The following is a 17,942-nucleotide window of genomic DNA, read 5'->3' as shown; positions in this document are numbered from 1 at the left end:
AGATTTGACGTCCTCCTCAGAATTAACTGTTTGCTACATAAAAAATTGGAACAATGATCAAAATAAATAATAGTCACATAAATAAATATCTGAACTTGGTAATATAAAATAAATAATATGAAATTTGAAAAATAAATATGAGAAATAATATGAAAAATATGAAAAATTCAAAAAATATAAAAAATATGAAATATATGAAAAATATGAAAAATATGTAAAATATGAAAAATATGTAAAATATGAAAAATATGTAAAATATGTAAAATATGAAAAATATGTAAAATATGAAAAATAATTTGAAAAATATGAAAAATAATATGAAAAATATGTAAAATATAAAAAATATGAAAAATAATGTGAAAAATATAAAATATATGAAAAATATAGAAAATATGAAAAATATGGAAAATATGAAAAATAATATGATAAACATGAAAAATAATATGATAAATATGAAAACTATGAAAAATAATATAAAAAATATGAAAATTAATATGAAAAATATGAAAAATAATATGCAAAATATGAAAAATATGGAAAATATGAAAAATATGGAAAATATGGAAAATAGAAAAATATGGAAAATATGAAAAATGTGGAAAATATGAAAAATATCGAAAATATGAAAAATAATATGATAAATATGAAAAATAATATGAAACATATGAAAAATAATATAAAAAATATGAAGAATATATAAAATATGAAATATATAAAAAATATGAAAAATATAAAAAATATGAAAAATAATATGAAAATTATGAAAAATAATATGAAAAATATGAAAAATATTAAAAATATGGGAAATATGAAAAATATGATAAATATGAAAAATATAAAAAATAATATGAAAAATAATATAAAAAATATGAAAAATATGTAAAATATGAAAAATATAAAAAATATGAAAAAGATGAAAAATAATATGGAAAATATGAAAAATATGGAAAATATGAAAAATATGGAAAATATGAAAAATTTGAAAAATATGAAAAATATGTAAAATATGAAAAATAATATGAAAAATATGAAATATATAAAAAATAATATGAAAAATATGTAAAATATAAAAAATATGAAAAATATAAGAAATATGAAAAATATGAAAAATATGGAAAAAATGAAAAATATGAAAAATAATATGATAAAAATGAAAAATATGAAAAATAATATAAAAAATATGAAAAATATGAAAACTTTAAAAAATATCAAAAATATAAAAATAGGTAAAATAATATGAAAAATATGGAAAATATGAGAAATATGAAATATATGAAAAATATAAAAAATATGAAATACGAAATAATATGAAATATAAAATATGAAAAATATAAAATAGAAAATAACCATAAAAATATGACATATTATGATATGAATGAATATGAATATTATTTATACATCATTTTTAATCCAAAAAAATGTTTAAATAAAAATCACAGTTAGCAGGAGCTTAAACAAGCATTTAAATAATATAAAAATGTTAAAATATAATTAAAATATATTCACATGAAAAATATGAAAAACATAAAAAATATGAAAAATGAAAAATATGGAAAATATGAAAAATATAAAAATATGAAATATGAAAAATATGAAATACGAAATAATATGAAATATAAAATATAAAATACAAAATAAACATAAAAATGTGATATTATATGATATGAATGAATATGATATATACATCATTTTTAGTCCAAAAAAATGTTTAATAAAAGTCATAGTTAGAAAGAGCTTAAACAAGCATTTAAATAATATAAAAATGTTAAAATATAATTAAAATATATTCACATTAATTATACAATTATAAATTTTTGAAATATTCTTTGTGGTTCAATTTGGAGTCTGCCAAATATCAGTTTTCATAATAGTCGATTAATCCAGACCACCCCGTACATGTTTATAGAAGTAAATATTATAAAGCAGCAGTTCAGAAATAGCAAAATTGTAAGCAAATATAAAATTAGGAACAATGCGAATGTGGTCTAATTTCGTACACTATACAAAATGTATTTTAACTTCCGGTTACGTTGTTTTAAAACTTTTTAAGCGAACTGTGGTAAAACAACATTTCGAGAGGTAACATTATATTTTATTTACGGCCAGCCAAACATTTAAAACCCTACTTAAAATTAAAAGTTTCACAACTTGTAAATAATTTTATATTATGTATTGATTGGAATTTAAAATGAAAAAAAAAAACAAATTAGGAAGTTGAAGTTTAAAATTTAATTCCTGGCATGAAGTCGACGTAAAACTATTTACTTAAATTTAAATTTATACGGAATTGTTGAATGGCTCTATAAAACCACGATTTAATTACAAGAACAAGTTCCTGCCAAAAATTCGACATAAAACTGTTTTGGAATGTTTATTTTGGATTTGTGAATTTATTGCGCAAAAAATGTTATATTATTAAATATTTTATTGACTTACAAGAGTGTGATTATAAATAATTTTAATAATAAAAGCTCAGAATCATTCTATCATAAAATGACAGTATAATTAATTAACATGAATGAAAGAATTGTTTTTATAGAACTAATTATATAGATTGTATAATTATAAAGGTATTAGAGGTAATTGAAAGTGCGATTAATTTTCTGATGAAATTATTAAACCGTTTTAAATATTCTTTCAATTATGAATTATTTTACAAAAGTGATGTTTTATAATATCATAATATCTAGTTTATAAAAAATACTCATTTTATTAATTATTTTTAATAATTTTCAGTTTTAGGAACAAAAGTAATAAGTCCTTTGTGTTTTTCATATTAAATGTAGAAAGAATCTAAATTTTTATTACTTCATATTTTAATTTATATACTTTCAAAAAGTTTTAACATCTTTTAATTTAAATTTTGTTGTTGAATAGGGGGGAATTTAATGGGGATTATTGTAATAGGATAGACTTTAAATTAAACACAATTTTGTTGAAAAGTTAAAGGAAACATTCAAGTATTTATTAAATTAAAACAAAATTCTAAATTCGGTCGCATAATAATAAAAAGGCTTTTACATGGTGAGAGTTCATAAATTAAAGGGCACCTGAAAGGGTATTTTAGTAGAATATAATGGGGTTGATTGATTTAAGTTATTTGGGATTCACATTGTGGATATTAAGGGGGTTGTTCGTAGTTTCTTATTATCGACACAATTGTAGGGTTGTTCTTGGAACTTTGAAATTTGGGGTGGTTTTTAGTTACACGTTGTTTATATTAATTTTAATTAATTGTGAATCGTCATCAAAGTATACGAATATAGAAAAAAATAAATTAATTAATAATTTCATTGTATTATATTCATTAGTAAGTTAATTAATTAATAGTAGTAATTCTACGAATTGTACTTTAATCAATTTATCTTGCTTATTGATGGAGAATACATTAAAAAAATCTTTTTTAAATTAATTGATTGTACTCACAATGACGGCCAAATAATTAAAAACTCGACATCTAATGCCACAAGATAATTAAGCACCAAATATCCAAAAAAAAGTTACAGGAATTAATATTTTATTTACATAACCAACTTTGTTGTACACTGAGCTTCTAAATTTCAAATAAATAAGTTTTCTGGGGGTTGAAATCAGTAGTACCCCCATGAAGGTCTTCCAGTGTCATCAATCAAGCTGTCCTTAAGTTATCCCAGACTGTTTTTGCCCTCAGTTTCTGATTCACTTCCTTCCCTCGCCAAAGCTGGCCATTAAATGATCAAAATATCTTCATTACTCGTCAACATGATGATTTCCACCAAATTTTTGGTGGTTATATAATTTATTCTCCGCAGAACAGCGGGATTTTTTTTTTGTCGAAGACACGCAATACCACAACGTGACAGATCCACCTCCGGGGTCGAGATTAAACTGTTGCGAACATATGTTTTTCCGTCAGATGACCACCAATTAAACTCCGGTCCGTCTGACCACAAGATAATTTTCTCATTTTCGATCTCCCAATCCAAACGTTGTTCTTGACTTTGCTCTTGGGGAGCTTCCTTTCAACAAATTCCACCACTCCCAAACCTTCCTCGAATTGAATCTACAAACAATGTGCTTGGCACTTTTTTTGGTCAAAATCATTTTTTCCTTGATTTAATAAGTACATCCTAAATTCCTAGAAGTCGTGACAAACTGACAATTATCAGTTTTTAGGATTTTGAAGTACAACATTAATAATAATACATTTTTCATGTTTTTAGATTAAGTTTTTTGAACTTTTTTAGGTACTTAAGATATTATTGATAGAGATATATAAATAAGATTTTATCTAAAATGAGAGGCCAAAAGTAAATAACAGATGTAACGACTTAAATTTTCTACGTCACAAATGATATGACGTTCATTTTTTTACAATAGAATACCTGTGCCACCTATTCATTACCAGATTTACCAGAATTTTAAATAGAAAATAGAATATAGAGTATAATAATAATTTATCTTATAGAAGAGTTTTTGTGGTCAATTTTATTCATACATTTTGTGGCTTGATTTTCATAATACACATAATTTTAAAGCTATTAATGGAATGGATGTAATTTACATTTCTAGTGTCCACAGCTTAAATTTAGTATCAGTAAATATATGATGAAATTAAATTTTAATTACTTATTTCTCTTATTTGACACATTCAACAGGACTATACTTGAATAATTATTCTGACATTTTTCATGTTTTTAGATTAAGTTTTCTGAATTTTTTAAAACCATTTTTAAATATTTAGAGTATTTTGACAGAGACAAATAGGATTTTAATTAAAATGAAAGAACAAAAATAAATAATAGCTGCATGGGCTTGAAGTTTGTACGTCACAAATGATATGACGTTAGTTTTTCAATGTAATATCCACGAGTGTCACCTATTCATTACCAAATTTACCAAAATTTTAAACAATAAATCAAAAAGAAGTATAATATTAATAACTTATTTTACAAAATATTTTTGTGAACACTATCATTCATACATTTTGTGTCTTGATTGTCATAATTAAAACTATTAACGGGATGGATATACTTTATATTTCTGGTGTCCACAGGTTAAATTTAGTATCAGTAAATATATGATGAAATTAAATTTTAATTATTTATTTCTCTTATTTTATACTCAACAGTATTATATTTAAATAATTGTGACATTTTTCATATTATAAGATTAATTTTTTCCAATTTTTTTAAACAATTTTTAAGTATTTAGGATATTTTGATAGGGACAAAGAGAATTTTAACTAAAATGAAAGGACGAAAGTAAAAGCAGCTAAATGGGTATGCCGTTTGTACGTCAGAAATAATGTGACGTTAATTTTTCACAGTGTAGCCCATTCATTACCAAATTTATCAGAATTTTAAACAATAACCCAAAAAGAAGTATAATATTAATAAGTAATTTTACAAAACAGTTTTTGTGGTCAAGTTTATTCATATATTTTGTAGACTGTCATTATTCAAATAATCGTAAAACTATTAAAGGAATTTATATACTTCACATTTCTAATGTCCACAGCTTCAATTTAGTATCAGTAAATATATAATGAAATTAAATTTGAATGACATATTTCTCTTATTTTACATATTTAACAACATTATATTTAAATAATTGTTGTGATATTTTTCATATTTTTAGATTTTTTTTTTACTTTTTAAACCATTTTTAAGTATTTTGTATACTTTGGTGGAGACAAATAAGAGTTTAACTAAAATGAAAGGACGAAAATAAATAGCAGTTGCTTAGACTTGAAGTTTGTACATCACAAATGATATGACGTTAATTTTTCACAATGGAAATGTGCCTCCCATTTATCATCAAATTTGTCAGAACTTAATAATAATAATAAACCAAAAAGGAGTATAACATTAATAACTAATTTTACCAAAGAGTTTTTGTGGTCAATTTTATTCATACTTTTTGTGGGCTGATTGTCATAATCCACATAATCTTAAAATTAAGTTTTTAAAACGATTTTTCAGTATTTAATGTATTTTAGTAAAGGATTTTAACTAAAATGAAAAGACAAAAATAAATAGCAGCTGCATTAGCTGGAAGTTTGTACGTCACAAATGATATGACGTTAATTTACAGAATATTAATGAGTGCCACTCATTCATTACCAAATTTACCAGGACTTTAAATAATAACCCAAAGAGGAGTATTATATTAATAACTAATTTTACGTAAGAGTTTTTGTGGTCAATTTTATTCATACATTTTGTGGGCTGATTATCATAATTCACAAAATATTAAAACTAAGTTTTTTTGATCTTTTTAAAACTGTTTTTAACTATTTAGGGTATTTTAGTAAAGCAAATAAGATTTTAACTAAAATGAAAGGATGAAAATAAATAGCAGCTGTATTGGCTTGATGTTTGTACGTCACATATGATATGACGTTAATTTTTTACCATAAAATATCCTTCGTTACCAGATTTACCAGAATTTTAAAAGTTGACATTAAACGGAGTATAATAATAATAACTCACATTAGAAAATAGTTTTTCAGACAAGTTTGATTACATGTTTGATGTTTTGATTTCCATAATTATTAACGGAATTGGTGTAATTTACATTTTAATGTCCATAATAATGTCATAATCATTAGAATATACGATGTGCAGTTAAACTTTATTTGCTGTTTAATATAAATAGTTAATTTACAAACGACGAAACGTTTAAAAAAAAATCACCACAACAAAGAACAGCAAGCCCATCACGCATGCATGTATGTCAATTTTTGTCATGCAAATCGACGGACGAATCGAACGTACGAACGCACAACCGAGACGAGGGTTGCGGCTCCGACGCAAAACAAAGTCCGTACTGTCCATTATCCGTTGGGCGGATCGGGCGAGCCGACCGGTCACGAGCGCGCAGCCGGAATGGAAACGTGCCGGTACCGGGTGGCCGGTGCCGGTGCCGGTGCCGGTGGCGGTGGCTCCTCGTGCGCGCGGGCCTGGAACGACACCGGCTCGCGGGGCATGGAGCAACATCGGTATAGATGGTGTCGGGGACACTGGCAATACAAGCATGCGTAGTCTTGAGCCGGCAAAATGAATACGGACAACGTTCGAGAGCAGAGGGATTTCAGTCGTTCAGTTCCGAGTAACGGCCCGGTAGTTGCTGGTGCACCGCCGAGGCGCAACGTTCTGATCGCCGCAAGTCGTCAGGACGATTTGTGTACCGAGTCATTTTATCAACCGACCGATGTGATCGTGTCGAAGGCGTAATTGGTAGCCAACCAGCGGACGGACTTGATGGCAAAATGTCTGTGCATGAGACCGACAGCCAGGAATCGAGTGACTGTGAATCGCTTAACACGAAGAAAATGTACGAACGGGTGGTGCACGCGACCGAATCGAAAGTACTGAACATGCCAATTGTTTTCCACGACTCCGAAAACTACATGCTGCGAGGAGTGAACCGGCCGGTCCAGGCCCGGTGCACCGCCGAAGTGACCTACACCTCGTCGGACGATCGCACCTCTTACACCGTCGAGAGCTGCGTCAGTTCCGTGGAGGAGTGCTCGTTGCCGGTGGACGCGTGTGCCGGCGGCGGCACCGTACCGGACAACCGCGACAACTGTCCGCCGCCCGATGCCGTCGAGCCGGCCGCCGCCGCCGCCGCCAAGACCGGCTGCAGCTTATTCCTAATGGACGATACAGACAATGTCGGCAACGACCGATGTGCCAGGATCCTCTCGTTCCACTCGTTGTTGTGCTCGTGTGAAAAGTCATGTTGCTGTAACTGCGGCACCTTTTGTTCCACAGATTGTCACGCGTGTTTCCACAACTTCTGCGCCCGCTACTTCTCCAAATATCCATGCCAGAAGAACAAGGACGCTCTTCCGCCGGCCACACTCGATTATGACAAGGTAAGTTAAGAGAGAACTATCAGAAACTTTCTTTTCAATTTTACATCGCATGCTCTGCATACGACCTGGAACACTCAACAGCTGTAGGGACAAAGGCGATACGCTGCTTGCCTTGCCTGCTCTCGTGGTTTCAGCCCTAAAATCGATATCAACGCTAAACCGGCACCCGGCTTCTTTGTCCATTCTGTTACATCTACCAAAAACACCAGTTTATTTACTAACTACACGGAACAACAACAATCACACTTTATAACAAATATACAACTTCCTAAAACATGGACGTAAACACTAACGTTTCCGACCAAATACAAATAATATATTTTTAATTCTTTGTCAAGGCATTTCTAATTGGATATTTCCAATACAGCCCTTTGTTACTTGCACTTATAATAAACATTATTTTTTTTTTTTATTAAATAATTTTGATTGTTTCTGGTTGGTTTTATTGATTAAAATTATATCTTTTTAATAATTAAAGTGTTCCAATTATTTCCACAAATTATTTATACGCCTTATAATTTTATTTAATATCAGTCTCACCAAATACGAATACCATTTTTCTGCCTCATACATTAGAAATAATAAATATATTTTTACTCCTTTTCAAATAAATCTAATTGGATGTGTATAAAAAAATGTTTATTAGTGGTTTTCTTAATTAATATTAGATATTTTTATTAATTGAAATGTTCCTATCATTTTTACAATTTTTTTTTTGTGTCTTGTGGTTTTATTTAACAACAATCTCACATTTATAACAAACATACAATAGACAAGCATCAATGTTCTTCCTTATACATTTCTGACAAATTAGAAATATTTTATTTTTACTTCTTTTTACAATAAATCTAATTGAATATTTATAAAAAATTGTTTCTTAATGATTTTCTTTATTCAAATTATATATTTTTCTTAATTAAAATGTTCCTACTACTTCCAGAATTGTTTTATACGTCCTGTAGTTTTATTTGACAAAAATTTCACATTTATAACAAACATACTTTTCTAAGATTTTTACACAAAAACCAATGTTCTTCCTCATACATTTCTGACACATCAGAAGTAATATATTTTTACTTCTTTTTTCAATAAATCTAATTGGATATTTACAAAAAATTGTTTCTTAATGATTTTTTTTGTTGAAATTATATATTTTTATTAATTAAAATGTTCCCACAACTTCTACAATTTTTTTGTACATCCTGTAGTTCTAATTAACAAAAATTTCACATTTGTAACAAACATACGTTTCTAAGATTTCTGCACAAAAACCAATGTTCTTCCTCATACATTTCTGACACATCAGAAGTAATATAGTTTTACTTCTTTTTCCAATAAATGTAATTGGATATTTACAAAAAATTGCTTCTTAATGATTTTCTTTGTTGAAATTATATATTTTTATTAATTAAAATGTTCCCACTACTTCTACATTTTTTTTGTACGTCCTGTAGTTCTGTTGAACAAAAATTTCATGTTTATAGCAAACATACACTTCTAAGATTTCTACACGAACACCAATTTTCTTCCTCATACGTTTCTGACACAGAAATAATATATTTTTACTTCTTTTTCCAATAAATCTAATTGGATATTTACAAAAAATTGTTTCTTAATGATTTTCTTTATTTAAATTATATATTTTTATTAATTAAAATGTTCCAAGTACTTCTACATTTTTTTATACATTTTATTTTAACAAAAATTCCCCATTTATAACAAACATACACTTCTAAGATTTCTACATAAACACCAATGTTCTTCCTCATACGTTTCTGACACATAGAAATAATATATTTTTACTTCTTTTTCCAATAAATCTAATTGGATATTTACAAAAAATTGTTTCTTAATGATTTTCTTTATTTGAATTAAATATTTTTATTGATTAAAATGTTCCAAGTACTTCTACATTTTTTATACATTTTGTTTTAACAAAAATTCCCCATTTATAACAAACATACACTTCTGAGATTTCTATACAAAAACCAATGTTCTTCCTCATACATTTCTGACACATTAGAAATAATATATTTTTACTTCTTTTTCCAATAAATCTAATTGGATATTTACAAAAAATTGTTTCTTAATGATTTTCTTTATTTAAATTATATATTTTTATTAATTAAAATGTTCCAAGTACTTCTACATTTTTTTATACATTTTATTTTAACAAAAATTCCCCATTTATAACAAACATACACTTCTAAGATTTCTACATAAACACCAATGTTCTTCCTCATACGTTTCTGACACATAGAAATAATATATTTTTACTTCTTTTTCCAATAAATCTAATTGGATATTTACAAAAAATTGTTTCTTAATGATTTTCTTTATTTGAAATATATATTTTTATTGATTAAAATGTTCCAAGTACTTCTACATTTTATTATACATTTTGTTTTAACAAAAATTCCCCATTTATAACAAACATACACTTCTAAGATTTCTACACAAAAAACAATGTTCTTCCTCATACATTTCTGACACATTAGAAATAATATATTTTTACTTCTTTTTCCAATAAATCTAATTGGATATTTACAAAAAATTGTTTCTTAATGATTTTCTTTATTTGAATTATATATTTTTATTGATTAAAATGTTCCAAGTACTTCTACATTTTTTATACATTTTGTTTTAATAAAAATTCCCCATTTATAACAAACATACAGTTCTAAGATTTCTACACAAAAACCAATGTTCTTCCTCATACATTTCTGACACATTAGAAATAATATATTTTTACTTCTTTTTCCAATAAATCTAATTGTATATTTACAAAAAATTGTTTCTTAATGATTTTCTTTATTTGAAATATATATTTTTATTGATTAAAATGTTCCAAGTACTTCTACATTTTATTATACATTTTGTTTTAACAAAAATTCCCCATTTATAACAAACATACACTTCTAAGATTTCTACACAAAAAACAATGTTCTTCCTCATACATTTCTGACACATTAGAAATAATATATTTTTACTTCTTTTTCCAATAAATCTAATTGTATATTTACAAAAAATTGTTTCTTAATGATTTTCTTTATTTGAAATATATATTTTTATTGATTAAAATGTTCCAAGTACTTCTACATTTTATTATACATTTTGTTTTAACAAAAATTCCCCATTTATAACAAACATACACTTTTAAGATTTCTACACAAAAAACAATGTTCTTCCTCATACATTTCTGACACATTAGAAATAATATATTTTTACTTCTTTTTCCAATAAATCTAATTGGATATTTACAAAAAATTGTTTCTTAATGATTTTCTTTATTTGAATTATATATTTTTATTGATTAAAATGTTCCAAGTACTTCTACATTTTTTATACATTTTGTTTTAATAAAAATTCCCCATTTATAACAAACATACAGTTCTAAGATTTCTACACAAAAGCCAATGTTCTTCCTCATATGTTTCTGACACATTAGAAATAATATATCCCAAATAATATATACCAAAAATTGTTTCTTAATGATTTTCTTTATTCAAATTATATATTTTTATTAATTAAAATGTTCCAACAACTACTTCCACATTTTTTTATACGTCTTGTAGTTTTATTTAATATGAGTCTCACGTTTATAACGAACACACTTCTCAACTTTTCTACACATCCACTTCTTGCACAAGTTTATCTTTGTTTCATGTCAGTTTTCTTGATTAAAACTCGTTTAATTACTCGAACTGTTCCATTTTCCAAATTATGTGCACGTCATAAAGTTTCATTCTCCCCGGAGACAATTTTTCAAAATGCAGAACGCCCGATTTTCAGTTATATAAATTTTAAGCCACATCTAAATTGTGTGAGCCGAAGGAAATTACTTTCGCAATCCACAACGATTCGTGGAAAAATCAACGAACTAACCGCGAACCACCCAATGGTCTGCATAGTCGGTTATTCGTCGTACGCAATCATGTCGGCCAGTTGTGCCCGTGTTAATGACGGGTACTTTGCAGAAAAGAGCGGAAACAATATATATGTACTAATAATAAAACATAACACATTATATTATTAAAATTTGTTAAACGTAACATTTCTAAATATAAATTTCACGTTGCGACCACCACGCACACATAAATTAAGCTGAGATCAATTATTATTTAAATTAATATGTAGTTGAATAGGTAATTAATTGCGCCACGGCTGCCTACCACGTTGAAAACCGGCATCCCTTTGTGCTGATCAGAAAAACCGACGGGTGAGACGGTTTGCCGCAAGTGGTTCCCGAGTGGTTTTGTGCAAAACCGCCGGGTTCGCACGTTTGAAGATGCCTTTAAGTGGAAAACGTAATTTTAATTAGGCAAGAAGTAATTTTAACAAGTTTAGTTTTGTTTTTGCATCAAAGATTCTCAGGTTTCTCGATGAAAATTACTTATTTTAATAATTAAAATGGTCCATTATCCTTGTAATAATCCCTTAACTTTTTACAACACTTTTTAGTTGTTTATTCAACTTTTACTGTCGATTTACACATAAAATAGTTCATTTTATTTTAAATTAAACTGTTTTCGTGTCTCAATAAAAGCTCTGTGAAAATTAATTAATTAATTAATTTCTGGCTTTAAAAGTCCAATTTTCTTAAAATGGCTTAAATAATTCATTTATATTTAACATTAAGTCATTTCTTAAACCTCACATTTAATTTTAAATTGTATTTGACAATTAAAAATTAATTTAACTACAGATTTAAATTTATTTGAGCTAATTTTATGTAAATTATGTTTCTTTATTAATTAAATATTAAAACAGGGAAAAATTGTCTTTTGTAAAAATTGAATAAGTTTCTGAGGATTAATTCTATTTTTTCAAGTATAATCAATTTATTTTTTTTTTTTCTCAAATTTGATTAAGTCAAAATTGTGATTTTAACTTTCATAACTTGGTTTAAATAATTAATTCATATAATATTCCAGTAATATTTTATTAAAATTCTATTTTTTCAAGCATAATCAGTTTTATTTTTTTCAAATTTAATTAAAAATTATTAACAATCCATAAAAACTAAATGTTTATTATTTGAAGCTGGATTTTCAGAAATAGTGAAAATAAAATTCAGTTAGTCACAGATTTACTAACTCAGAATTGTGATTTTATGAAAATTTTCCTTTATTTTAATCGAAATTTACTATACAAGTAGAAAAATTTCTTTCTTTAAAAGCTCAACTTCCATAACTTGGCTTAAATAATTAATTTACATTTAACTTCACATTATACCAACAATATTTTATTAAAATTCTATTTTTTCAAGCATAATCACTTTTATTTTTTTTTTCAAATTTAATTAAAAATTATTAATAATTTATTAATAAATCCATAAAAACTAAATATTTATTATTTGAAGCTGTATCTCCACAAATAATGAAAAAAAATTCAGTCATTCACAGATTTACTAAATCAAAATTGTGATTTTATGAAAATATTCTATTTTTTTTATTAAAATTTACTGTACAAGTAAAACAAATCTTTATTTAAAAGCTCAACTTTCATAACTTGGTTTAAATAATTAATTTACATAACTTCACAATATTCCAGTAAGATTTTATTAAAATTCCATTTTTTCAATGATAATAATTTTTATTATTTTCAAATATAATTGAAAATTATTAACAATTTATTAATTAATCTAAAAAAACTAAATGTTTATTACTAAGCTGTACCTTCACAAAGAATGAAAAAATAAATCAGCCACAGAGGATTAATTTTATATTTTAATGTTTAATTAAAAATTGTTAATAAATATACTAATTTTAATAAAAATTTACAACTTAAACTATAAATTCATTAAAAAATCTTATCAAAACTGGTAACAATTGTTAATCTTCATTATTAAAATCTGAATGAGCACTAAAAGATCAATTTTTTCGTGCTCACCCCATTAAAACTTACGAACTAATGAATGTGTATTAATCCAATTTTACTTAGCTAACATCAATTATTCAATTTCACCTTTTAAACACCCCCCTAAGCAATTGTTCTCAACGGATTACAGCCTTTGTTGAACAGCCCAGTAATTATAGTAAATCAATATCTCATTTATAATTTTGATTTTCGACTTGAATCGTGCATTCTTTCGTTTTGAATGGAACGTTAAAAACATGCAAGCCTCGAATTAAACCCAATTAGTTTTAAGTCTTTGATTATTTCATGCAGGATTAGATTTCTTTTAATCAATTATTTTGCATGTGAAAGAGACACGATATTGATACGAACGTCTTTTGTCGTCGGACCGATAAAAGTCTCGTTAAAAGCAATTTCGCTCGTGTATTTTTGATGAACAGAACTAATCATTAAAACTGACAAGACAGGGTGGAAATTAAATAAATCACATTTGATATCCCCCGGCAACGAGTGGCTTTTATTAAAATAACCACCCCTTTTTTCCCACCACCGTTACAATTAATTTTTCAATAACCCACTTCGAATTTCTACATGGAAATCACATTCCTTCAAATACGTATCAAACGTGACAAATTTAAATTAAACGTCCCAACACTTACGTTTCACATGCTCTTTATGATTTTATTAAAGGCCCATTTGCCGAAATGCCTTGTATAATTCGTATTACAATTTCAAACACGTCCCGGCATGATTGATGCCCTCTCTTTGGGGGTGGAAAATCGATTAAAATATACATTACCAGTCTACCGTTATAAAATCTAAATATTTATTTTCGATATTTGTACTTTTTATAAAGATCGATTCCCCTCAGGGGGCATAAATTTCCTTCGATTACAATCCTTGCGTTATAAATATAAAAAAAAAATCGCAATTGAAAAGCAGTTCGACGTAGCCAGAGATGCCTTGTATTTATTTCTATCGTTCAAATCAGCCGCTTCCTTCCTCTCGGTCGTATCAAGGTGTTTTGAAATTAATCACTATTTTATTCAAAACGCTTCGCATGGATATTTACAGCATAATTTAGCAAGTACCTATAAAATAATTGCGACGATTATCAGCCGTAACTTTCCAGTTCAATGTCTCCGATATTGTTTTTTGCCCAATAATTATCAAAGTAATTTGAAACTTTATTCAGTAACTTAACTCCTGTTTTGTGTATTTATATAAAAAATTAAAACTTTAAATGGAGTCTGAAACTTCTAAAGCTTGATTTTAATTTGTGTTAAATGCACAAAAAATTACAATAGAACTTAAAAAAAAGTTTAATGTACAGAAAAACCCTCAAATGATTTTTAGAAAAGAATTTTAATTTATTATTTAACAGAACAATTAAATAACTTAATTCATGTTTCGTATATTTATATAAAAAAATAAAACTTTAAATAAAGTCTAAACCTTTAAAGCTTGATTTAAATTTCTATTGAAAGTAATTTGATGCCCAAAATTACAACGGAACTTAAAAAAGAGTTGAATGAACAGAAAAACCTTCAAATGATTTTTAGAAAAGAATTTTTGGGCTAAAAGCTTGGGAAGTGAAAAAATTACTTTAAATTATTATTTAACAGGATAATTAAATAACTTTAACTCCTGTTTCGTATATTTATATAAAAAATAAAACTTTAAATGGAGTCTAAAACTTCTTAAGCTTGATTTAAATTTCTATTGACAGTTATTTGATGCCCAAAACTACAACAGAACTTAAAAAAGAGTTTAATGAACAGAAAAACCCTCAAATGATTTTTAGAAAAGAATTTTTGGGCTAAAACATTGAGAAGTGAAAAAATTACTTTAAATTATTGTTTAACAGGACAATTAAATAACTTTAACTCCTGTTTCGTATATTTATATAAAAAAATAAAACTTTAGATGGAGTCTAAAATTTCTTAAGCTTGATTTAAATTTCTATTGAAAGTTATTTGATGTCTAAAATTACAACAGAACTTAAAAAAGAGTTGAATGAACAGAAAAACCCTCAAATGATTTTTAGAAAAGAATTTTTGGGCTATTATTATTTAACAGGACAATTAAATAACTTTAACTCCTGTTTCGTATATTTATATATAAAAATAAAACTTTAAATGGAGTCTAAAACTTCTAAAGCTTGATTTAAATTTCTATTGAAAGTTATTTGATGCCCAAAATTACAACAGAACTTAAAAAAGAGTTGAATGAACAGAAAAACCCTCAAATGATTTTTAGAAAAGAATTTTTGGGCTAAAACATTGAGAAGTGAAAAAATTACTTTAAATTATTATTTAACAGGACAATTAAATAACTTTAACTCCTGTTTCGTATATTTATATATAAAAATAAAACTTTAAATGGAGTCTAAAATTTCTTAAGCTTGATTTAAATTTCTATTGAAAGTTATTTGATGTCTAAAATTACAACAGAACTTAAAAAAGAGTTGAATGAACAGAAAAACCCTCAAATGATTTTTAGAAAAGAATTTTTGGGCTAAAACATTGAGAAGTGAAAAAATTACTTTAAATTATTATTTAACAGGACAATTAAATAACTTTAACTCCTGTTTCGTATATTTATATAAAAAAATAAAACTTTAATAGAGTCTAAAACATGATTTTAATATGTATTGAAAGTTATTTGATGCACAAAAGGACATCCAAACTTGAAAATGAGTAAAATGAACAAAAGAACCCTCAAATAATTTTGAAAAAAAATTTTTTGTGACTAAAAACTTGAGAAGTATTATTTAACAGAACAATTAAAGAACTTTAAATTCTGTTTTGTAGATTTGTATATAAAATTACGCTGAAAATTTCTGAAACTTTATTTTAATTAATTATCAATTAGTCGGGAATTTGAAAATATAACAGATTTTTTTATAAAAGAAAGTTGTAAAATAAACAGAAGAACGTTCAGAGTACTTCTAAGTATGAAGTTGAGACTTGAATTGAATCAATATTTTGTGAAACTTGATTTGAATGGCAAATTTTACAGTAGTTAAATAATAGTTTGAATTTAAATAAGAAAGAATATTTAGAAAAATTTTTTTCTTATTTAAACAGTTTAATAATTCGTCCGCCGAAATTATTAATATTCGTCCGTGTGCAGCCGTAAAACACCTCGGAGAAATAAAACTCCAGCAGCTGGTGCAGACACCGCCACGACCCAGACCGCACATTTTATTGCACCGGCACGGGACGCGACATTTTCGACGGTAACACCAGCCCACGAGCCCGGTCGTCACCAGAAAAAGGAAAAAATAAACGTACAAATTAATCGAATCCACTTGCGCATCCGCATTGGAAAATAAAAGGAAAACGTCGCGTGGAAGCGTAACGTGAATTGCTGTTGTCGTCCGATTGTACGTAGAGAAACGTCAAATTTGAAATACGGTAATTGGAGAATGTAATTTTAGCGCGTACAAAGACCTGAAGAGACGGGGCCACAATTGATTTAAGAGCGTTAACTTGATGGCGGCGTGAAAAGGGTGCGATTGTTTAAGGAATTATCCTTGATGGGTTACGGTGAATTGGACCACGTGCAGCTGACAAAAAGTTGGGTGGCATTTAAGACAACATCGGAATTGTTGAATGATTTAGAACTATTGGTAATTGTTCAATTATTCTAAAAGTATTTGCCAAACTTGATCAAAAATTTTGTAATAATTATTTAGTGTACAATAAAAGGAGTAGAATGAACTAAAATCTGAGACTTCTGAGATGATTTTTAGAAAAGAATTTTTGGGCTAAAAGCTTGGGAAGTGAAAAAATTACTTTAAATTATTATTTAACAGGATAATTAAATAACTTTAACTCCTGTTTCGTATATTTATATAAAAAAATAAAACTTTAAATGGAGTCTAAAACTTCTAAAGCTTGATTTAAATTTCTATTGAAAGTTATTTGATGCCCAAAATTACAACAGAACTTAAAAAAGGAGTTGAATGAACAGAAAAACCCTCAAATGATTTTTAGACAAGAATTTTTGGGCCAAAAGTTTGAGAAGTGAAAAAATTACTTTAAATTATTATTTAACAGGATAATTAAATAACTTTAACTCCTATTTCGTATATTTATATAAAAAAATAAAACTTTAAATGGAGTCTAAAACTTCTAAAGCTTGATTTAAATTTCTATTGAAAGTTATTTGATGCCCAAAATTACAACAGAACTTAAAAAAGGAGTTGAATGAACAG

General features: G+C 26.6%; 1 protein-coding gene across 2 annotated transcripts in view; it reads left to right on the top strand.

Moving 5' to 3' along the window:
• Positions 1 to 17,942, top strand: part of LOC109595073 (phosphatidylinositol 3-kinase regulatory subunit gamma) — a 129,455-nt gene that overhangs the window by 53,030 nt on the left and 58,483 nt on the right. The window contains exon 5 of one of the 2 annotated variants that reach the window (XM_020010351.2): positions 7,758 to 7,861. In XM_020010351.2, the coding sequence (XP_019865910.2) occupies positions 7,758 to 7,861 (104 nt within the window). Of the gene's footprint in view, positions 1 to 7,092; positions 7,862 to 17,942 lie in introns of those variants that run through there. The other variant, XM_049961789.1, reaches the window with a different exon arrangement.

Source organism: Aethina tumida, chromosome 1, assembly GCF_024364675.1.
Source record: "Aethina tumida isolate Nest 87 chromosome 1, icAetTumi1.1, whole genome shotgun sequence".
Taxonomy (NCBI): Eukaryota; Metazoa; Arthropoda; class Insecta; order Coleoptera; family Nitidulidae; genus Aethina; species Aethina tumida.
This window is presented reverse-complemented; position numbering and strand designations above follow the sequence as displayed.